Below are 23210 nucleotides of genomic sequence, written 5' to 3'. Positions count from 1 at the left end.
AATGTGCAACCCAGCAGAGAATGGGCAAAGGTGCCTGTCTCAGGAGAGAACTGGGCAAACACCACACAGCTCCCCTGGCCCTGAATGGGGCCATTGTCCCAGCTGCTCTGGCCACTCACCAGCTCAGTGCGTGAGGACGTGCGCCCCAGATTAACCCTGTCCAGCCTGCGCCCCCAGGCACTGCTGGGAGACGCTGCAGGTCCTGGGTGCAATCTGCAGGCTGGGCGTGTGCTGCCTTCCCGGGGTGTGTGGTGCTAGGAGCTTGGAGGGGGACAGAGTGAGGAGTCCCCTGCCCTCCCCCACTGCCCCTTCGCACTGGGGCTTGCAAGAGGAGCGTCGTAAAATTAAATTGCTTCCAAGAATAGTAAGCAGGCCTGTTCCCCCCCTTGCTGTGTGCATCCCTGCCTGGGGCTGCCTGGGCCTGCCCTGGTCTAGGGGGTCGGGGGCAGCCTGGGTCTGCCCCGCCCCTCCTGCCCAAGCCTCTGCCCCACCCCTCCTGCCTGACCCTCCCCCCCTTCATGCCCAAGCCACTGTCCTAGACCCTCCTGCAAGAGCCCTGGCCCCTCCTGCGTGACCTCCTGCCCCAGCCCCATGCCTGCTGCTGCCCCCCCTGGGTGCTGGCCCATCCCCATTTCTGTGCCTCAGGTGGTGAGTGCCGTGTGGCACCCAAGTTCTCCTGCAGCCTCTGCCCTGCTCCGAAGTGCATCCGGCTGCACAGAGGAGGGGGGTGGTGCTGAGCTGGCTAGCCCCCTGGGGAGGGCTCAGGCAGTCCTGCTGTGACTCCCTGGGTGAGAGAGGTTCTTTCTGCCCACAGGAGCAGGGGGCAGGGTGACCTGGTGAGTCCAATGGACATGCAGGACCCGCGGCTGGGGTGGGGTGGGGGGGCAGGCAGGCCAGTGTCTCAGTGGCATGTGAGCAAGACAGGCGCTGGGAGGGTGCATGTGGGAACTCTGCTCAGGAAGCGAGCGGGATTTACTGGCTGGTCTGTAAATCCTCCTGCACAAAAGCCGCCTGTTCCCGGGACAGGATGCCGGCAGTTCGCGCTTGTTCTGCCAGCCGAGCCTGGCGGATTAAGGACAATTGGTTCAGCCGTGACAGCAAAGATCAGGAATGTTAAACAATAAAACTGCCTCCAGTTGTTCTGGGCTTGCTGGGCTCCCCCGTCCTGCTCAGCTGGAGCCCACACGTTGCTCCCACTTCCCTCCCAGCCTCTGCCCTACCTCGCCTGGCCCTGTGGGTGCAGGATGCCCACCATGGGCAGAGCCACTGGCTAAGGAGCAACTCCCAGGCACAGACGCAGAAACGTCGGCTGGGAGGGACAGCAAGAGCTCAGCGTGTCCAGACCTGGCACTGTGGCAGGGCCCCATAGACCTGGACACCCCCTGCCCCCAGCAGGGTTTTGTCAACCCATGTTAAAAACCTCCAGTGAGGGGCCTGCCCAGCCTCCCAGGGCGCCTGGGCCCCAGCTTAGCTGCCTCAGAGTTAGGAAGTTTTCGCTACTATTTCCCTGCGGGCTCCCTGGCTCCGGAGTAATGGCCGTACCTTGCTTGTGCCCAGGGACCCCCGATCCCCAGCCTCTTTGGCCCAGCCCTCTGCCCACGGGCAGGCTGGGCGCGGGGCCCACTCAGACGAAATACCCCGTTGGGTTAACCTGGCCTCTTTTCCGAGCCTTTGACACTGCTCTGGACTCTCTTCAGCTAGTGGTGGCTCCTGGCTATGCCGGCTGCAGAGAGCCTTGCTGTGCGGCGAGCACCGGGGCCCCCACCAGCACAGGCCCTGCTCTGCCTCCACCAGGAACACGGGGGGCTGGGGTGGGCCTGATCGTTCAGCAGCCCTGCAGGCCCCAGGGAGGCACCTGCCCAGCCAGATAAGGCAGGCGGGGAGGTGCTGTGCGGGGACCTGGGCTCTTTATTCTACTGCACACCAAGCCAGGCAGGACAGGCTGAGACAGGGGCTAACGCCCGGTCAGTGAAGCGTCTGGCAAGCGCTGCTGGCTGTCAGGGCTCCTGCCCTGTGCTGGGCTCTGCCCTCCGGGCTCTGCACCAGACTCCCCGATTGCCACATCCCTCCCACCTGCCCAGCGCTGCAGCACAGGGGGACGCAGCCGGGCCCCGCTCCTCACCCACAGCTGGGCTCGCAGCAGCTCGCTGGCTGGCTGGAGTACGCCATGTGCTTTGTGGGGGTCGAGATGCACTCTGTGGGGTGGGCTGCCCACCCTAGCCCATGGGACGAGATGCACTCTCTGTGGGGTGGGCTGCCCCCCACCCCAGCCCCACGGGGTATTCCTGCACTGACTGGCTGGGGGATTTATGGCCTTGGCTTTCCCAGACAGCTGCATGACTGGGGTGCCATCCAAGTGCCCTGCTGCTGGGCACTGCCGCTCTAACTCCGAGGGAAGACAGTGGCTCTAAGATGTTCGTGCCATGGCAAATGGACCCATCAGACGCCATTCACCTGGTCGTAAGGACACCAAGCAGGAGGCAAAGCCATTACAGCCTCTGAGGCTGGCTTCCCTGAGCCCCCAGCTCTCCTTCCAGCCTGGAGCTGGAGGGAGTTTGGAATGAAACCTCTGGGGACAGGCTCGGAGCTGGCACCAAAGATGGTGGTTCCTGTGCTCTGGGGGCGAGAGATGCATTGGCTGAGCTGGGCTCGAGCTGGTGCTGTTATAGTCGGAGCCTGTTTCACCCAGGGGGCAGGATCCAGCTGCAGCTGGGGCAGACACGTGGGTCCCGCTTGCAGGATCAGGACAAAGCCGGCCCCAGGCCCAGGAGCTGGAGCAGGGAGGAGCCATGAAGGGGAATCTCACTCCAGGAGCCTCCCTGGGATCTTCCTGAAGTCTCTGACTGTAAGTACCCAGGAAGGGGGTGGGTAGAATAGCTCCGCCCCTTGTTATTTGTCCATCCATTAGGCCTCGTTTCCAATACACCAGTTTTGGTTCATTAATTGCTCTTTCCAGGGCTTGTTTTTACCAGGCAGGATTCAGCACAGGCTGTGAGCTGGGCCCCGAGGCCTTTTCGTTTAGAAGAATTCTGGCTGGCTCCTTGTTGTGCCTTTTCCCATCACCAGTGGGGGGTAGAGGCTCTGGTGGCATCTCATGATCCTTGACAGCACTTCTCAGTGCTGAGCTCCCCACTCAGTCCAGCTCCCACGCCAGCTCCACCAGTTCCCACACCTGCCCTGCATCAGCTCCCACGCCAGCCCTGCACAGAGCAGCTCAGCTCAGCAGGACCTTGGCTGTTGTATTTCACTCCCTGGGGACCATGTGAGCCCATGGTTGCTCAGCCCGGTGGGAGCAGTGAACCAGCACGAGGGGGGAACGGCCAAGTCAGCTCAAACCCTTGCTCTGTGACTCCTCTCTGCAGCATTCTCCCCTCCCCCTCCCCCGGCTACCTGAGGCCAGGGGAGCTCCTGCTGCACTCGGCAGCTGGGCAGGGTGCCGAACGCACAAGCAATCCGGCTGGCATGGCTCCTGGGAAGGCGAGGCGGGAACCCTTGGGAAGGTTCTCAGGGCACAGGCCTGGGGGGGCTGCGTTCTGCCTGCTGCGCTGTCTCTGGGATGATAGGCAGGGCATGGCCTGCAGTGGGCCAGTGGCTGCTGGGGGGCTGCTCTCAGCATGTGTGCTGGGGCCACTTGGGCTGGGGGCAGGAGCATAAGCCCCCACGAGCAACTTGGGGGGCCAGAGGTTGTGTCCTGGCAAGGTGGCATTGGGTTGCCACGTGTGCTGACAGCCAGCATGCCGGGGAGGGTCCCGCCAGCTCACGCACGCACCAGACATTAATAGGATGGGTTCAGCTAGGCGGGCTCCTCTGCTCGGGCGCTCAGCCCCCTGCGTTCAGAGCCAAGGGGGAAACACTGAGCACAAACAAGCAAACGTGGTGCCTGCCTGGGGGCAGTCAGGCCTCGTTCCCTGGCCCAGCAGGCTTCTGCCAGGGCCAGCTGCCCCGCGGGGAGGAGACACGCCTGTTTGCTGCCCATACCCTGCAACCTGCATGGGGAGTGGGAACGGGAGCAGCGCTGGTGTTAAACATTCATTAATTCCCCTCCTCCCGTCTGCCTTTGCAACTGGCCCCAGGTCCATTTCCCAGGGGCCTTGGTGGGCCAGGACCAAGGGAGTGAATGAGGAGCGAGCGACGGGGGAGCAGCACAGCACAGAGCAAGCCGGGCACGTGAGGCAGGGCATTTCCGAAACCACGTCCTTCCCTTTCCCCTGAGCCCCAGCTCCCTGGGCAGGGCCAGGCGGCTGAGCACGCTGCAGGTCTTGGGGGAAGGACGCGGAGTGAGCTGGGTGCAGCCAAAGGAGCAAGCTGGCACTGGCAGTGCAGGGGGTGAATGCGGCTCAGACACTGAGATGCTGCGTCCCCCCCAGCTTTGATTAGAGCTTCCTGTGCCCTGACGGCTAACTTCCCTCCCCCCTCGCCGGCCAGAGCTGCGCGGGGCGGGAGGAGAAAGCCCCTGCTGGCTGCCTGGGCAGCAGGCCCTGGTGCCTGGCTGATGCCCTCAGTTCCGGGCTGGGACCAATGCATGGGTTCTGCACGTTAGCAGACAGCTGGTTTCTGCTGCGGGGTAGCGACACTGGGACAGGGCAGATTTCACACCTGCTGGTGGCCTGTCTGCCTTTTGCCCCGGTGTGGCAGGGGCCACGAGCAGGGATGGGGGGGTCTCCAGTGGGGAGAAGGGCTGGGCTAGACGAGTCCCGCCATGCTGTAGCGTGGCAGTGGCCAGAGGCCCTGGTGCTGGGGGCGGGACATAGGGTTGGTTTGACGTCTGTATCTGGGGGGCAGCTCGAGTCATGCCAGTGGGAGGGGTAGGGCAAATTCTGTGCCTGCTTGAGGAGTTTGGGGAGCAAACGCCTGACCTGCCCCCTCCAACCTACACCACTGGGGAGCGGGGCAGGCTCCCGTTGCTGCTTGGCAGCCCTTTCTCCCCTGGTGCAGCATGTCCTTTGCTAGAACTAGAAAGCTCCCGGCCCTGCCCACTGCCAACCTCCTGTGCCCAGCCCTGCTGCCAACCTCCCCCACCCATCCCTGCCCACCGCCAACCTCCCGTGCCCGTCCCAGCTGCCAACCTCCCACACCCAGCCCCGCCCACCGCCAACCTCCCACGCCCAGCCCAGCTGCCAACCTCCCACACCTGTCACCTGCCCAACCACTAACCTCCCGTGCCGGCCCCGCCACCGCCAACCTCCATGCCAGTACCGCTCACCGCACCTCCGGCATCGTCCACGCTTGCCAACTCCCTGCCTGGCCCCGGCCCAGTGTGCAACTCCCCGCCATCCCTGCCACCGCCAACCTCCCTGCCCGTCCAGCTGCCAACCTCCCGCCACCCGCCCTGCCCATCGCCAGATCCCACGCCCGGCCCAGCTGCCAACCTCCATGTCTGTCCCTGCCCAGCACAAACCTCCCGCGCCCGGCCCGTCCACCGGCAACCTCCACACCCCCAGCTGCCAAGCCTACCACACCTGTCCCTCGCCACCATAACCTCCCGCGCCGGCCGCCACTGCCAACCTCCCATGCCCGGCTCTGCTCACCGCCAACTCCTGCGCTCGTCCCAGCTGCCAACCTCCCTGCGCCGCCCCGCCAGCTGCCAACCTCCCCCGCCCATCCTTCACCGCAACTCCTGTTGCCCATCCCGCTGCCAGCCTCCCACGCCCGGCCCCGCCCCACCAAGCCTCCCATGCCCAGCCCAGCTGCCAACCTCCCATGTCTGTCCCTGCCCACCACCAACCTCCCGTGCCCGGCCCCGCCCACCGCCAGCCTCCCACGCCCGGCCCAGCTGCCAACCTCCCATGTCTGTCCCGGCCCACCACCAACCTCCTGTGCCCGGCCCCGCCCACCACCAACCTCCCGCGCCCATCCCTGCCCACCGCCAACCTCCCGCGGCCGTCCCAGCTGCCAACCTCCCACCCCCAGCTCCGCCCACCACCAACCTCCCACGCCCATCCCCGCCCATCCCAGCTGCCAACATTCCACGCCCGACCTGTCCACCACAAACCTTCTGCACCCAGCCCAGCTGCCAATGTCCTGCACCTGGCCCTGCCCGCCACCAACTTCCCATGCCCAGCCCCGCTGCCAACGTCCCATGCCTGGCCTAGCCCACCACCAACCTCCCGTGCCCAACCTGTCTGCCACCACCCACCCATGCCCGGCCTGCCAACCTCCTGTACCCAGCCTGGCCCGCCACCAGCCACCTGCACCTGGCACGGTGCAGCCTGGTGCCAACCTCCCATATCCAACCTGGCCTGCTGCCACCCACACCCAGCCCAGTGCCAGCCACCTGCACCCAGTCCAACCCACTGCCACCACCCAGCAGGTGGGCAGCAGCCAGCAGTGGGCGTGTGTGAAGCCCAAGGTCTCTGGCAGGGCAGGCAGAGGAGAGAGGCTGCAAAAACCTTGGGGAACAAAGGGCTGGAGCATGAGCAGGCCAGCTGTGGACTGGGCACTCGCCGCCCAGGAGCAGCACTACCCTGCCATAGGGGTGACCAATCACAGCACAGGTGGCAAATCCTGGAAGCTGGGAGGTGTTCGAGGAGCAGCTGGTGACACTCTCTCCCTGGGCGCCAAGCTCTGCTCCCGGGGAGACCTGGCTGCCAGTGTTCTGCCTGGGCTGGGGTGCAAAGACGAGGCTAGAGAGAACTGAGCAGCCCCCAGCCCCCGCAGGAGGCGCTGGGTTAGCAGCCCTGCACTGAGAGCTTGCCCCGGCCTGCGCCAAGCACCTCTTTGCCCCTGTCCCACAACAGAGCAGAATTAGCGCCACGTCCCGTAGTGCTGGGCGAGCGTCTGGTGAGGCGTGGGGCTGCCCCACTTCACACCCACCTGGGCACTCCCCAGCCCATCAACTGCAACAAGGAGCCTCACCTGTCCCCCTCCCCGGGGCTGGGGACACAATGCAGCCCCAGTGCCTGTTCCCACAACCCCAGGGCAGCTGGCCACGAGGACACGGGGTCCCCACTGCCTTGAACTCTCACTGGCACTGCCCCATGTGCATTGGGTCGGGCAAACAAGGGACAGAGCTCAGCTGCTGTGTGTTATACAGCCCCGGGCCGCCTGCAGCTTAGGGTCATTGGATCGCTGTGGTTCCCATTCGCTGTATAATGCGGCGGGGGGAGGGGGGGGCTGCACAAGCTAAAATCAAGTAGCTGAAGCAGTAGGCTCTGCACACCCCCTGCCCCTCCAGCAGTGGGGCAGCCGGGGCACAACAGATTCCCCTGTTCTCCCAGCAGCCCCGCTCCATGGGGAGCCCCATGGGAATTAGTTACAGTTGCCTATGACCAGGCAGTGGCTTGCTGGGCTGACCTGGCCGAGGGGCCAGTGCTTGCCCAGGCTGGCAGCACAGCTTGCCCGAAGCCAACCCCCATCCCATCTGCGGGGGGGCTGTCCCCTCCGCTGGAGGGAAAGGGCAGGCTGCAACCGCAGCTGGGGCTGGGAGAATGAAAAAGGATCCTGAGGCTAACGGCCCAGCGAAACCCAATCCTGCCGGAGCGGAGGGGAGGCAAGGCCCTGGGGACTCCAGTGAAACCTAAACCCAGCACACAGCAGGGCTCGGGGCAAGAGACAGCTGCAGCCCCCACACTGCTGAGTGCCTGGCTCTGGACCGAGCTGTGGGGAGGGAACCAGGCCTTACCAGCGTGGTTCTGAAGCAAGGGGCTGAGCTGGAATTCATCCCCAGAGCCGGAGCTGCCTCATTGCCCCCCCCATGGAGCACTGTGGCGGGGGTACAGGAAGGCAGCTCAGAGCCCTATAACTGGGGGCTGGCCAGGTGGGGAGGGGGAGGGGCAGAGACACTCCAGGCTGCTGGTGCTCAGCCCAGACATTTTTTCCCAGCCTGGGAGCAAGCTGGCAGCTGCTGGATCAGTTTCAGGGGGACGCGGGTAGTGGAGTTCACGGTGGCTTAATGGAACAGTGGCTAAGGCAGAACAGATGCAGCAGTTCTTTGTGCACGAGCGGGCCCCGGGCCACCCCCGCCTCCTGCCATGCACAGAGACACAGGTGCACATGAGCACACTCGGAGCCAGCCAGCGCATCTGAATGCAGATGGCACCCGGTGCCCCTTGTCCCAGCAGAGTCACCCTCTCGGGGCAGCACAGGGGCTCCCGGCCCATGGTGGCCATGGCTCTGGGTGTGTCGCAATTCGTGGTGTGGAAGGTGGCAGCCAGCGGCAGGAGAGGGCACCCCCACCAGCAGAATCTCCTTCCACCACAGCCTGTGGGCTAGGAGCACCGGCCCTGCCCTTCCTGCGCTGCTGGGGCTCCCCTGCCCACAGGAGACACAAGAGGATTTGAGGGCAGTGCTAGGCCCAGGGGCCTGCCTGCCTTTATGCACCCCAGGGCTCAGCCAGTGCCTGTCACGGCAGGGTGCCCTGCCCCCTGCTGCAGCACGCCCACTCCAGGCAGTTCTGGCACCTGGAGCTGGCAGTGCCCAACGTTGCTCTGCCCTGAGCCAGAGAGGCTCCCAGCAGCCAGGCTTTCTGGGGGGTAGAACTGGCACCTCTGACCAGGGAGCCTTTGGCCTCCCGTTCCTAGGTGCAGGCAGGGCTGAGGTGGTTTCTGTCCCTCCCAGCAGCAGATTTCCCAGTGGTGTCACAGTGGGAGGGGTGCCTCCCCCACCCCATTGAGCAAGGTGACCCCCAGCCCCAGGCAGCATTTACAGCAGCCTCAAAGCCAGCTGGGTTTTGCTATGAATTAGCCAAGCAGCAGGCCGGTGCCGCGGCTGACCACCCCCAGCCCAGTTCCTCCGTGGCCATGGCTAGCTGCCACCTGTGATTGCTCTTGGCCAGAGGGGCAGTGCCGGGAAGGGGCAGATTCTGCCCCCCACCCCTCCAGCTCCTGGCTCCGGTGGGGATAAGCCCCAGGGGCTGAGCCGGCTTTCTGACAAGCCGAGGATGAGAGCAGGCTCCAGGGCCGATGGGCCAGGACAAGTCCCCGGCTCGAGATGGTGCCCAGGCCAATGGAGCCAGGCACTTGCTTTGGAGGGCCCACAGGCAGAACCAGGAACCTGCAGCGAGGGTGAGAAGGGGGGTGCTCCATGGCCAAGGGGGAGACCTGGCAGGGGAGAGGCTCCGTGCCTGCAGGACGCCGGCAGGACACAGAAGCCGGAAGCTCATGCTGAGGGCCTGACAAAAACGCTCACACCACTGCAGAAGCAGCACAGGGCGAGGAAGGAGGGGGCTCTAGGACACATGTCCAAGCCCCGGTTTACCATGGGAAGAGTCCGTGCTTGGCCCAACACCCGGGCTCGGTGCACGGAGCAGCGGCCCCTGGCGCCCCAGAGGCAGCCAAGAAACCTCCAGCAAGAGGCTCTATTCCAAAAATAATTTATCAAGGCATTAGAGACGTTATTTACATAAATATTCCTCTCTCTGGCTATGTACAGGGCTGGGTGGGATGTAGGGGCGGCTGGCCAGCCCTGGGCAGGGTGCTCTCAGTGGGGGGGGCGGGGGTGGTGGTGCCTGGCTCCCACTGGTTCAGTATTACAAAAAAATGGATTAAAAAACTACATCAAACAAAACAAGCAGAGTTTCCAGGGCGAGGCCGGTGGGTGGCCTCAGGCAGCCCCTCTGGGCACCGAGCCCATGCCCCGGGCTGCCCCCCCTTGCCCATGCGCTGACACGAGTCCACTCTGCCCTGCAGGGCGTGACATCAGGTTCAGGGACGGCGAGCACGGTTGGCGGCTGGGCAGCACGTGAAGGCCCAGGGTGCCCTGACTGCCTGGAGGGCAGATGCCAGCAGGAGGGCCACATGGAGGTCCCCAGGCCAGCCGAGGACAACCCCTCACAAGGAGCAAGTCCGACGGCTGGGATGGAGGGGGCGGGGACACCTATGGCACCTTGGCCCAGAGACTCCTGCTGCTCAGCTCTCTCCAGTGTCCTGCAGCGGGGAGCAGGGCAAGGACCAGCACAAGAGCTGCCTAGTCATTCCCAGCCCCACTGCCAGGCTGTGCAGCCACGCCAGTGCTGGGCGGCCCCTCACGTCCTCACGCTGCGGTAGGAGAAGAGGCAGGGGGTGATGGGCAGAGGGTCGTGGGTGAAGACGGAGTCGTCGGAGGAGCAGGTGCTGGTGGTGTCCTCGCAGGAGGGGGAGTACTGCTCGAAGGGCACGGACAGGTCCAGGTACTGTGGGAGGGAAGAGCCGTCAGCATTGCAGGGAGTATGCCCGTCCAAGACAGGGCAAGGCCAGACAGGCCAGGAACCTGCTGGCCACCCTGCCTATTCTGCAAACTCACCTCCTCTGAGACAGCTGCCAGGATCTTGTCCAGCCCCTCCACCAGCTGCTTGAAGGTCGGGCGCTGAGAGGGGACGGCGTGCCAGCACTCCCTCATCAGCATGTACCTGGCAAGGCAGGGCAGGGCAGAGAGTTGTCAGCCAGAGGAACCCGTCCCCTTCCCCCCGCATGCCAGCGGGCAGCGTGGGTACTCACAGCTCATGGGGGCAGTTGGAAGGCTTGTCCATGCGGTGCCCTTCTTTCAGCAGCTTGAAGAGCTCTTCCACGGGGATCCCAGGGTACGGGGAGCCCCCCAGTGTGAAGATCTCCCACATCAGAATCCCAAAGGACCACCTACGAACAGGGCAAGGATCAGGCCCAGTGTGGGGCTTGGACAGGCACTGTGGGCAGGGCGCTGTCACCCGAGCACCACCATGCCCAGAGTCACGGCCAAGCCGTGCCACGAGCCCGGGAACAGCGTGCTGGGGGTGCCAATCTGGCCTGTGTTACTCAGGGAACAGGGCACAATCGACAGTGGTGTGTGCAGAGGGGCTGCCCTCGGGGCCTGATGCCCCCAGCCACCCTCCCCCTAGGCCTGGCCCCTGGCAGCGCAGCCAGACTCACACGTCGCTCTGGTGCGTGTACACTCTGTCGAACAGGGCCTCGGGTGCCATCCACTTCACGGGCAGCCGGCCCTGCAGGGAGATGAAAAGCCCTCAGCCCATGGCTGTTGCTGCAAGGCAACATGCCTCCCCGCCTCCCCCACTCTGCCTCCTCCCAGCACCTTTCGCCCCCCTTGGCACTCCCCGCCCCGCCCCACCACACTCACATTGCTGGTCTTTTTATAGTAGTCGATGTCGTGGATGTCCCGGGCCAGGCCGAAGTCAGCGATTTTCAGCACGTTCTCCTCTGTGACCAGAACATTGCGGGCGGCCAGGTCCCTGTGGATGCACTGCAAGGAGGAGGCAGCTCAGGGCCCCCCCAACACCCGCAGGGGGCCTGGCCAAATACGTCTCTCCCATGACCTCCAACCCACCAGGAGCTCCCCCCAGCTGCCTGAGCCCATCCCAGGAACTGGATGGCAGAGCCGGGTCCCAGCCAAGGCTCCAGTGATGGGCTGGGCGAGGGGCTCGCTCTGGACCAGGGCTTGTTAACCCTGTAGTGGCCTCTCCCAAGTGCTGTGGCCCAGAGCAGGGAGCCGTGTGAGGAGCAGTTCCCCTGAGAGCGGTTTGTGCCACGACCTCGGCTATGGGCAGCCCCCTGGGTTTCTCTGCGTTCAACAGCACGCATCCCTCTTCGCCCCACATAAGGCCCAGCAGAGAAGCTGGAGCAGGCCAGCTGGTTGGGCCTTCCCCAAAGGCATCCCCCTCCGTCCCTTCCTACAGGAGGAATGCTGCTCATTCTGCCGGGAGCCAGCCGGGGCCGCCTCCCAAACGCAGCTGGGGCCGCCTCCCAAACGCAGCTGGCGCCCCGGAGCCAGGGCCGCCTCCTAAACGCAGCCGGCGCCTCGGAGCCAGGGCCTTACCCTCTTGGACTCCAGGTACTCCATGCCGCGAGCCACCTGGTAGCCGCAGGAGACCAAGTCCATGAAGGAGAGCTGCTCCTCAGGCATGGCGCTGACGTCGAAGGTGTAGTCAGGCGTGGGGGGGCGCCGGGCCCGCAGGAACTCTCGCAGGTTCCCCTTGGAGGCAAATTCCACCAGCACGTACAGTGGCCCTGCGGAGACGGACCATTAGGTGGGGCTTAGGGTTGCTGGGGCCTCCCTCTTCGTCGCCCTGCCCAAGCACAACCCCCTTCCAAAGGGCAGCAGCGCCCCCCAACCTCAAATGCAGTCTGTGCCCCTCCGGCCCGAGTTCAGCAGCCCCTCGCCCTGATCCCCCAGCAACTCTGCCCTGTCCCTCAGCATGGCAGTGAACCCCCGTCCCTTGAATAGAACCACCCCCACCCCAGCACAGCAGCCCCTCTCCCTGCCCCCCAAGCATGGCAGCCCCTCACCCTCCTGTGTGCAGACTCCCAGCAGGTTGATAATGTTTCTGTGCTTGTCCATCAGTTTCATCATCTCCATCTCGGAGATCAGGTCGGCCAGGTCCTTGTCCGTGGCATTGTCTGGGGGCACAGGGAGAAGGTGATGTGCAGGGCAGGGAACCTGCATTGCCAGGGCTCAGCCCTGGGCCACTGCCCTGCGCCGCCCTGTTACCTTTGAGCATCTTCACAGCGACAGTGAGAGCTCTGTCCGGCCTGGCTCTGTCCAGCCCATAGGCCTCTGCTCGCACCACCTGGCCAAAGCAGCCTTCTCCCAAGGGCTTGCCCAGCACCAGCCTGCGGACAGAGAGAGGGGAGGAAGCTACGGCTCCGCGGGGTCCAGGCAGAGCTTGTGTTGCACCGAGCACACCGGAGAAAACCCAGGCAGGCAGTGTGTGGGTCTGTGTCTGGCTGCAGGTCCCCTCCTCAAAGCCTGCCTGGAGCATGGAGGAAGGAGCTCTGGCGGCAGGAGGCTGAGAAGCTGGAATGAGCTCTCAGTAAAGCGACTCAGAGCCCATGTCCCAGGGCCATGCAGGGAGCCAGGCCCGGGTCTCCTGCCCTGCTCCGCTGGGCCCTCTCTCTGTGAATGGCTCATTGAGGCAACAGGTGCCTGAGCAAATGGTAACACAGGGCCAGGTGTGTCTGTCCATGCCCCAATCCCAGCCCTCCTGCAGCAAGGTGCTGCCATGTGACCCGCCCCCAGGCCTGCCTTCACGTGGCCCTGGAGTGAGCCGAGAGCAGCGCAGGGCCCTACTTGTCTCGGGGGAACTCCCACGTGGAGTCTAGCGGCAGGTCGAGCTCCAGGACCCCAGCCAGCATTGGGGTGCAGCTGGACGAGAGGCGGGTGACACGCATCAGGGACGTGCTGGACTTTCCTGAGCAGCTTGAGTCCAAGGAGAACTGTGGGAGAGCCCAAGAGACCTGCTGTCAGCACTAGGCCAAGCCGGGGAGTGCAGGGGGGAGAGGTTGCAGTGCAGGGCACAGCTGGATGGGGGGGGGAAGGGGAAAGAAGCAGTTGCAGTGCAGGGCACAGCTGGATGAGGGGGAAGGGGGAAGAAGAAGCTGCAGTGCAGGGCATGGCTGGATGTGGGGGGAGAGGGAAAGAAGCGGTTGCAGTGCAGCACGTGGCCCTAGCAGGAGGAGGTTACAGCTAGACGGCTGGATGCGGGGGGAGAGGGGAAGAAGCAGTTGCAGTGCAGGGGGCAGCCCCAGAGGGAGGTTACAGCAACATGCAGTGGGAAGAAGCGGTTGCAGTGCAGGGCACGGCTGGATGCGGGGGAGAGGGGGAAGAAGCGTTGCAGTGCAGGGCATGGCTGGATACGGGGAAAGACAAGGCCGCAGTGCAGGGCACGGCCCCAGCGGGAGGTTACAGCCAGACGCAGTGGGAAGAAGCGGTTGCAGTGCAGGGCACAGATGGATACAAGGCAGGGGGGAAGAAGCGGTTGCAGTGCAGGGCATGGGTGGATATGGGGGGAGAGGGGAAGACGAGGCTGTAGTGCAGGATGCGGCCCCAGTGGGAGGTTACAGCCAGACGCAGTGGGAAGAAGCGGTTGCAATGCAGGGCACGGCTGGATGCCGGGGGGGAGGGGAAGATGAGGCTGCAGTGCAGGGCGCGGCCCCAGCGGGAGGTTACAGCCAGATGGAGGGCAGGGCAGGGGAGAGCAGGGGCCCGCACACACTACAGCCAGGCCCTGGCCCTGGCCCTGCAGACTCAGCAGGAGGCTGTGCCCAGCGCAGAGCATCTATGACCTGCCAGGGGCCTGTGCCCCCCGCCCCCGCCCCGGACGTACCTGTCTGATGAGCGGGAACTTGGAGAGCTTGTGAACGGCCACGGGCTGCAGGGGCTGTTTGCTCGCCTGGGTCTGCATCCGGCACAGCACCACGATGACGGCAGCCATGGCCACGGCCAGGGAGCCCGACGTATAGATGATGATGTCACTGTACTTGGTCTCGGGGTTCTCCACCTCTCGCACCAGCTCATCTGCTGGAGAGTGAAGCCAGTGAGCCCGGGCCCTGCCCGCCCCCGACACCAGGGGACACTTCAGGCCCAGCTCTCCCAGCCCCCTGGCTTACCTGGCAGCACAGTGAGCCAGGCTGACTGGTAGGACAGGCCGATGGAATTCCCGGCCAGGCAGGTGTATTCTCCAGCATCCTCCCTGGAGACGTTGTGCAGGTACAGCACCTCTACCTCCGAGCTGTTAATGTCGGCTGTCTGTGGGGGCAGAGCCACAGCGTCAGGGCCGCAGGACAATGGGGTCCCAGCAGGCAGCTGTTTCTTTCCCATTGCGGTGGAGTGCTGAGCTTCCTGGAGCCAGGCTGAGCCTGCCCCACTTGGCCCCAGCCCCTGGAGAACATCCTGCTGCTCCCCCCGCCCGCCCCCCGAGTCTGCATCCAGTCCCACCAGGGCCTGGGGCAGTGCATGCCCCGGAGAGCCAGCGCCTGCCCCAGGAGGGGCTGCCCTGGGGGCATGGTGCCCTTGCTGGCCTGGCTGTTACCTTGAGCACTTGGACATAGGGCACCCCATCGGGGCCGAAGCTGCTGCCGTTCACCTCGATGTGCCTGAGCCACTGGATGTGGGGCTGGGCGTCGCTGTACACCTTGCAGAAGAACTCCACATCGCTGCCCACCACCGCTGTGGTGTTGGCAGGCAGCCCGGCCTGCAGGATGGGCCTGTGCGGGGACCTCTCTGCCGGGAGGGAGGGAAGAGCAGCATCGCCCAGCTGGACAGCCCTGCAGCGGGGCCAGCTCCGCCCAGCACGCACCACCCGCTGAACGGGGCCTCAGCCAAGTAGGCAGAGCAGGGCACCTGGCTTGTGTCACCGACTCCCTCCATGACCGGGCAGTCACAGCCGCTCTGTACCTCATCCCCAGGGGTCAGATGGGAGCCCCCTTCCCCCTAAGCTCTCCCACTGCCGCCCCCAGCCACCACATTCCCTCCCCGCTGCTTGCTCAGGCCAGAGTGTGTCTAGCCTGCCTGTCCACCTCCCTCCTCACCCTGGGAACGTGGCTGCTGACCCTCCTCGGCCATTACCCACTTTGCCAGCTCGGCCAGGATTCCTCCAGGCCCGCAACAGCCAGAAGAGGAGGGGCAGAGAGGGGCAGGAGGCAGGTCCCAGCTGGGGGTTAGGTGCGTCCATTCAATGCCAGGACCTGGAGGATCTCCAAAGCGCTGTGAAGCTTCGGGATCAGTGACCCTGTGCCCAGGAGTCTAGTCTGCTCTGCTCCCAGGGGGCTGGCCCCCGCCAGGGACAGCCCCTCGTTAGCACAGCCCCCGGGGGTCTGCGCCAGGCAGAGCTTGAGTGGGAAAACCCTAGAGTCAATGTCTCCCTCCCACCCTGCAAGCCCCAGCGCAGGGAAAGGGCTCACCTAACACATCCAGCAAGTAGCTGGAGCGGATGCTGCCAGCCTGGTTCTCCACCAGGCAGGTGTAGTTGCCCCGGTCGGAGGGCACCACGCTCTCCATGACCAAGCTCCAGTGCTGGGGCCGGAGCTGCAGAGAGAAGGGGACAAGCAAGTTGTGAGTTCAATCCTTGAGGGGGCCACTTACAGATCTGGGGCAAAAATTGGTCCTGCTAATGAAGGCAGGGGGCTGGACTCAATGACCTTTCAAGGTCCCTTCCAGTTCTAGATTGGTATGTCTCCAATTATCATTATTACTACCAGGTGAGGGGAGGCAGATGGCACCAGGTGCCCAGCAGAGCTCCCCAGCTACCACCCAGCCTCCTGCGAGGAGCCCGCCGTGCCCCCCCATGGAGCTGGCAGGCAGAAGCCTTCCCCTTGTCCCAGTTACAGGACGGCTCTGATCTCGGCCAGGGCAGACGAAGGCACCTGAGCTCCGATCGGCTTCCTGGATCACTCTTACCCGGATGCCGCCGATGCGGTGCTCGCCCCGGAACTCCCGCCCGTTCTTTAGCCAGCGGATGCTGGGGATGGGGCTCCCTGACGCCGGGCAGCGGAACTTGACTGTGTTTCCCGCAGGGACGGCGTACAGCTTCTTATCCATCCGCTGCGGCTGCGTCCAGTATGGGGCTGGGGAAGACATCACATGACTGACGGCCACTAGCCACAGGCTTGGGAGAAGCTCCCAACGCCAAGTACCAGGGCTCGGCGTGTGCGCGGAGCTGTGCCCAGGGACCCAGCCCCTCCTGCAGCGAGGCAGCTCCCCTGCCGGTCCTCACAACCAGCTCCTGCAAAGCTCCCATGTATTGAACGCTGGGACAGCAATGCCATCCAGGGGGTGCAGCAGCGCTCCCCCAACACTGCCCTCTGCCCCAGAACAGAGCTTAGCCCGGGAAACCTGTGCTGCTGGGCACAGGCCGGGGGGGACATGGCCCCGTTCAGCCGCCTGACATGGGTGACAGAGGCTGCCAAGCACGTGGGGGCTCACGGGAATGGCCTGCAGAGAAAGAGGCATATGGGCAAGGTGGCCTGCACTCCTGGCAGCTCGAGTGACCCAGCACCAAACTTCTTTTCCCTCCCCTCTTGCTCCCGCAGAGCCGGGGCCATGGGACAGCCCCTGCTGCAGGCAGTTGGCCCCGGGACTGACCTCTGCGGTAAGGGGGCTCCTCGTTTGAATCACCAAGGGAATGGTTCCCGTTGCTGTCTTCATCGTCATCACCCGAGGCCAGCGAGTCTGAAGGAAAGGATTACGAGGGGGGTCACCTTCCTCCTGCCTGGGACCTCCCGGCTACTCCAGCCCCAGTTCTTTGGAGTGAGGCAGGGCACTGGCTTTGGAGAAGCCCCAGCTCTCCCAGCAGGGGGCGCTGCGGGGAGTGGGGCAGGAGTGCTGGCTGGGGGGGCGGGTTCCCAGGTACACTAGTCGACTCTCCCAGCAGGTGGCACTGTGGGGAGTGGGGCAGGAGCACTGGCTGGGGGGGCGGGTTCCGAGGTACACTGGTCTGGCTCTCCCAGCAGGGGGCGCTGCGGGGAGTGGGGCAGGAGTGCTGGCTGGGGGGGTGGGTTCCCAGATACACTGATCTGGCTCTCCCAGCAGGGGGCGCTGTGGGGAGTGGGGAAGGAGCACTGGCTGGGGGGTGGGTTCCCAGGTACACTGGTCTGGCTCTCCCAGCAGGGGGCGCTGCGGGGAGTGGGGCAGGAGTGCTGGCTGGGGGGCGGGTTCCCAGGTACACTGGTCGACTCTCCCAGCAGGTGGCGCTGTGGGGAGTGGGGCAGGAGCACTGGCTGGGGGGGGGCGTGTTCCCAAGTACACTGGTGGACTCTCCCAGCAGGGGGCGCTGGTGGCAAGCAGCAGGGTGGACAAACTCTCATCTCCCTGGGGCAGGAAGGGCCCATCTGCCCGGGGCTCTTACCCACAATGGTGATGGTGAAGTTGCGCAGACTCTGTCCAGTGTCCTGTGCCCGGCACACATACAGCCCCGAGTCCTCATAGGTGACCTCGGCGATCTCCAGCATGCGCTGCCAGATGTGGACGCGCCCGCCTGGGAAGAGCTGCTTGGCCTCCTTGTACCAGGCGACGCCCAGGCTGTGGCTGGCATCGCAGTGCAGCTTCAGCACGTGGCCGGGGTCAAGCAGGAGATGCTCCTCTTCTGTGTCCAGCAGGCGGCTCTCGAGCAGTGCTGCCCAGCAGAGGGGACACAGCTGAGCACTGGGCCCAAAGGCAGCTCAGCCCTGCCCAGACAAGACCCCGGGCCCCAAGCCCAGGCCACATGGCCTGCTCTCTCCTCTGCACATCGCTCCAGGGCCAGGGCCTGGGCACCAGTCTGGCCTGCACAGCATATTTCGGGGGGATCCCCGAGCCAGGCTGCCTGTGGCATTGGCTCCCCTTTCCGGAGGGCATGGGGCACACCCGGCGTTAACGCTGAGGGCCAAGGGCCCAGGATCCCATCAGGGCAGGTGCCATCACCCCTGCCCACAGCCTTCTCCCATTGACAGCCACCCCCGAACTCTGCGCTGGCCCTTCATCTCTCACTGCAGAGCCTTCTCGCATTCAGTCCAACCCCCCAGCCCGGCTCTCCAGGGCCCCCAGACAGAGATATCCCCTCAGCTGGCTGCTTGACAGGCTCTCAGATGGACCCCTCAGGCAGCCAGGGTCCTCCCCGGCCAGTCCCTCTTACCCTCTGACCTCCCACTGGGCCCAGCCTCAGCCTCCTTTGCAGGGCTGAGGAAAGAACTGGTGCTGCGTCTGCTTTAGCTGTAGCTGGTACAGCTGGAGGAGAGGAGCCGGGTGTGGCTGCTGTCCCAGAGCTGCAGCCGCCAGCCCAGGGGAGCAGCGTCTAGCTCCCCCTCCAAACAGTGCTGGCTGCACTGGAGAGGGAGGGGGTCCCAGCTAGGCACGGCCAGAGGGAGTGATGGATTTTCACACACAGCTGCCTCCAACACATCCTGCCTGCCCTGTTTGTCTAACCTGGATTTGAACTGTGATACCCCCACAAAGCAGGGCCATGGGAACCTGGTGGATACGCACTCTCCCCCACCTCCCTCGGCTGCACCAGTGACCCCATCCAGCCCCTCTTGCTGCAGTTTTCCCAGCTGATCTCCAGACCTGACACCACCAACCCCTCCAAAGGGCCCTGCCCGTCCCTGCTCAGGGCTGCTCTGTTCTGCTGCCTGCCCCCTCCCCCCTGAAGGGGGAGGCAGCCATGGCACATGGGGGTGAGGTTTCCTTCCCACCCTGAACTGGCTCCCGGTCAGGGTCCAAGCGGCTCCTGCTAGCCCGGCCGAGCGAGTCCGTTTTGCCCCAGGCGTGGTGACGGAGAACCCGGATGTCAAGGGTCTGCGGGGCTGGCTACTTTGTGTGTAAATGGAGCAGGTTTGATCTGGAGTCAGAGCCAACGAGAGCTGAGCTGGTACCCAGTGTGAAGAACTAGGCTCGGACCCTCCTTGGCCTGTTGCCTGCGATGGCCATTTCCTCTGCTCCATGCAGCTCTTCTCAGAAACCCCAGATCAAGGGCGAGTCGGCTCCCAGGCTCCCTCCGTCCTTCCTCCCAGCTCCCCTCAGCCCGGGCTCTGTCCCGCCCCCGCCAGGCCCCTCTCTGGACTTTCATACCTGGCTCCATGATCCTTCCTGGGGAGGCAACTGCTTGAGCCCCTGTTGTCACCACTGCCAAGAGGCCCAGCAGGGCACAGGGCAGTGGCTGCATCTTCCTGCCCTTCCTCTCCTGGCTCAGCCTTGAGCCCAGGCCCTCATAGCCTGAAAACACAGGGCCAGAGTGAGCCGGTTACCCTGCCACTGCCCCAACCTCCTCCGGCCCCCCCAGTGTTCCAGCCCTGGGGAACCCCCAGAGCCTCACCCCCACCCCATCCCCCCGAGTGTTCCAGCCCTGGGGAACCCCCAGAGCCTCTCCCCCACCCCATCCCCCATGTGTACTAGCCCCCGGGGGAACCCCCAGAGCCTCACCCCCCATCCCTCCAGTGTTCCAGTCCTGGGGAACCCCCAGAGCCTCTCCCCCACCCCATCCCCCATGTGTTCTAGCCCCCGGGGGAATCCCCAGAACCTCTCCCCCACCCCATCCCCCATGTGTACTAGCCCCCGGGGGAATCCCCAGAACCTCTCCCCCAAGAAGAGAAGATGAGGATGATTCCCCTCAGAGCCCCCCCCACAGGGCTGGCACCCCCAGTATTATCGGTGTAGCGGGGGGATGTTTTTCCCCCTCGAACCCCCCCACGGCGTGGAACCCCCAGTACATTATCGGTGTATGCGGGGGGATGTTCGCCCTCAGAGCCCCACAGGGGCATGGCACCCCCTAGTAAATTATCAAGTGTAGCGGGGGGGATGTTTCCCCTCAAGAGCCCCCCCCACGGGCTGGCACCCCCAGTAATATATCAGTGTAGCGGGGGGAGTGTTCCCCTCAGAGCCCCCCCTCACGGGCTGGCACCCCAGTAATTATCAGTGTAGCGGGGGGGGATGTCGCCTACTCAGTGCCGCCCGAGAGGGTGGCACCGCACGTAATTATCACGGTTTGGTAGCGGCGGGGGATGTCCCTCAAAGAGCCCCCCAAGGGGCTGGCAGCCCCCAGTAATGTATCGGTGTAGCGGGGGGGATGTGTCCCTCAGAGAGCCCCCCCCACGGGCATGGCACCCCAGTAATTATTCAGTATGTAGCGGGGGAGGATGTCCCCTCAGAGCTCCCACCCACGGCTGGGCACCCCCGTAAATTATACAGTGTAGCGGGGGGATGTTCCCTCAGAGCCCCCACGGGCATTGGCACCCCCAAGTAATTAGGTTGTAGCGGAGGGGAGTTCCCCTCAGGCCCCCCCAGGGGCTGCACCCCAGTAATTAATCGGTGTAGCGCGGGGGGGATGTTCCCCTCAAGAGCCCCCCCCCACGGGCTGGCACCCCCAGTAATTATCAGTGTCTAGCGGGGGGGTGTTCCCCTCAGAGCCCCCCCCACGGGCTGGCCCCCAGTAATTATCAGTGATAGCGTGGGGATGATTTCCCCTCAGACCCCCCCAGGTGGCTGGCACCCCAGTAATTACGGTGTAGCGGGGGGATGTTCCCCTCAGAGCCCCCCCACGGGCTGGCACCCCCCAGTAAATTATCGCGTAGCGGGGGGATGTTCCCTCAGAGCCCCCCCACGGCTGGCACCTCCTGTAATTATGCGTGTTGTAGTGGGGGATAGTTCCTCAGTGCCCCCCAGGGGCTGGCACCCCGCAGTAATTATCGGGATAGCGGGGGGGGGATGTTCCCCTCAAGCCCCCCCCACGGGCTGGGCACCCCCAGTAATTATCAGTGTAGTGGGGGGGGATGTTCCCCTCAAGAGCGCCCCCCACGGGCTGGCACCCCCAGTAATTATCAGTGTACGCGGGGGCATGTTCCCTCATAGCCACCCCTAGGGGCTATGGCACCCCCATAATTATCAGGCGTAGCGGGGGGATTGTATCCCTCAGAGCCCCCCCCAGGGGCTGGCACCCCCAGCTAAATTATCGAACGTAGCGGGGGCGGATGATTCCCCTCAGAGCCACCCCCAGGGCTGCCCCCCAGTAATTATCGGTTGTGCGGGGGGATGTTTCCCCTCGTGCCCCCAGGGGCTGGCACCCCCAGTAATTATCGGATGTAGCGGGGGATGTTTCCCCTCGGACCCCCCCCACGGGCTGGCACCCCAGTATATCTTGTGTAGTCGGTGGGGGAATGTTCCCCTCAGAGCCCCCCCACGGGCTGGCAGCCCGCCAGTAATTATCGGTGTAGCGAGGGGGGGATGTTCCCTCAGAGCCCCCCCGAGGGGCTGTGCACCCCAGTAATTATCGGTGTAGGCGGGGAGGTGTTCCCCTCGGAACCCCCCCCACGGGCTGGAACCCCGTAATTATACGGTGTAGCGAGGGGGGGATGTTCCCTACAGAGCCCCCCCATGACCTGAGCACCCCAGTAATTATCAGTGTAGCGGGGGGATGTCCCTCTCAGAGCCCCCCAGGTGCTGGCCCCCCCAAGTAATATTATCGTGTAGCGGGGGGAATGTTCCCTCAGAGCCCCCCCACGCGGCTGGCCCGCCAGTAAATTATCCAGTGTAGCGGGGGGATGTTCTCCTCAGAGCCCACCCACGGGCTGGCACCCAGTATTATCAGTGTAGCGGGAATGATTTCCCTCAGAGCCCCACGGGCTGGCCCACCAGTAATATCGGTGTGCGGGGGGGGGAGTTCCCTCAGAGCCCCCCCAGGGACTTGCGCCCCCAGTAATTATCAGTTGTAGGCGGGGGTGTTTCCCTATAGTCCCCCCCCATGGGGCTGCACCCCCCAGTAAATTATCGGTGTGTAGCGGGGGGGGATGTTCTCACGATCTGCCCCCAGGGCTAGGACCCCCAGTAATATATTCAGTGTAGCGGGGGGATGTTTCCCCTTAAGAGACCCCCACACGGGCTGGCACCACCAGTAATTATCGGGGTAGCGGGGGATGTTCCCCTCATAGCCCGCCCCCAGTGGCTGAGCAACCCCCAGTATTATCGGGGTTACGGGGGGATGTTCCCCCTCAGAGCCCCCCAGGGGCTGGCACCCCCCAGTAATTATCAGTGTTAGCGGGGGTGATGTTCCCCTTAGAGCCCCCCCACGGAGCTAGGCACCCCCAGTAATTATCGGGTAGCGGGGATGGTTTCCCCTCATAGCCCCCCCAGGGGCTGCACCCCAGTAATTATCGGCGTAAAGCGGCGGGGATGATTCCCTCAGCTGCCCCCAGGGGCTGGCAACCCCCAGTAATTATCGGTTGTAGCGGGGGGGATGTTCCCTCAGAAGCCCCCGCCAAGGGCTGGACCCCCAGCAATTCTCAGTGTAGCGGGGCGGGATGTTCCCCTCAGAGCCCCCCCCACCCACGGGCTGGCACCCCAGTAATTATCAGTTGTAGCGGGGGGGATGTTCCCCTCAGTGCCCCCCAGGGGCTGGCACCCCCAGTAATTATCGGTAGTGCGGGGGGGATGATGTTCCCTCAGAGCCCCCCCCCACGGGCTGGCACCCCCAGTAATTATCAAGTGTAGCGGGGGGATGTTCCCCTCATAGCCCCCACAGGGGTGGCACACCCCAGTAATTATCAGTGTAGCGGGGGGATGTTCCCTCAATAGCCCCCCCCAGGGGCTGGCACCCCCAGATAATTAATCGTGTAAGCGGGGGGGGATGTTCCCCTCATAGCCCCCCCAGGGGCTGGCACCCCCAGTAAATTATCGGTGTAGCGGGGGATTTCCCCTCAGAGCCCCCCCACGGGCTTGCACCCCAGTATTATCATTGTAGTGCGGGGGGGGATGTTCCCTCAGAGCCCCCCCACGGGCTGGACCCCAGTAATTATCGGGTAGCGGGGGGCTGTCCCTCAGAGCCCCCCAGGGGCTGGCACCCCAGTAATATCGGGGCAGCGGGGGGATGTTCCCCTCGGAACCCACTGGATGGCGCCGCCAGCTCCCGGCTCAGGACAGAGCCGCCGGCGAGCCCCTCGCCCCTCGTCGCAGCCCCGACTAGGCCCAGCTCCCGCCCAGGCTGTGCCGGCAGCGGGGCCCCGCGGAACAAAGGTCGGGGCCGGCGTGAAGTTCGCTCTCACCTGCCCCAGGCAGCGCGGGGCACG

General features: G+C 64.6%; 1 protein-coding gene across 2 annotated transcripts; it reads right to left on the bottom strand.

Annotated features, from left to right (window-relative positions):
• Positions 1-9936: 9936 nt before the first annotated feature.
• Positions 9937-19363, bottom strand: FGFR4 (fibroblast growth factor receptor 4). Of its 2 annotated transcripts, none has more exons than XM_032787361.2 (17): positions 19225-19363; positions 17528-17794; positions 16765-16851; positions 16081-16247; positions 15585-15708; positions 14714-14904; positions 14292-14430; positions 14009-14202; positions 12973-13118; positions 12394-12515; positions 12192-12302; positions 11722-11912; positions 11026-11148; positions 10821-10891; positions 10413-10550; positions 10219-10324; positions 9937-10108 (listed from the first exon to the last, which is right to left on the bottom strand). In XM_032787361.2, exons 1-17 carry the CDS (start codon positions 19316-19318, stop codon positions 9962-9964), a joined length of 2418 nt encoding a protein of 805 aa, XP_032643252.1. In that variant the 5' UTR covers positions 19319-19363; the 3' UTR covers positions 9937-9961. The 2 variants fall into 2 exon arrangements, with proteins under 2 accessions (XP_032643252.1, XP_032643253.1); XM_032787362.2 differs by having other exon boundaries at positions 14009-14199.
• Positions 19364-23210: the final 3847 nt, after the last annotated feature.

This window comes from Chelonoidis abingdonii, chromosome 7 (genome assembly GCF_003597395.2).
Source record: "Chelonoidis abingdonii isolate Lonesome George chromosome 7, CheloAbing_2.0, whole genome shotgun sequence".
Lineage (NCBI taxonomy): Eukaryota > Metazoa > Chordata > Testudines > Testudinidae > Chelonoidis > Chelonoidis abingdonii.
This window is presented reverse-complemented; position numbering and strand designations above follow the sequence as displayed.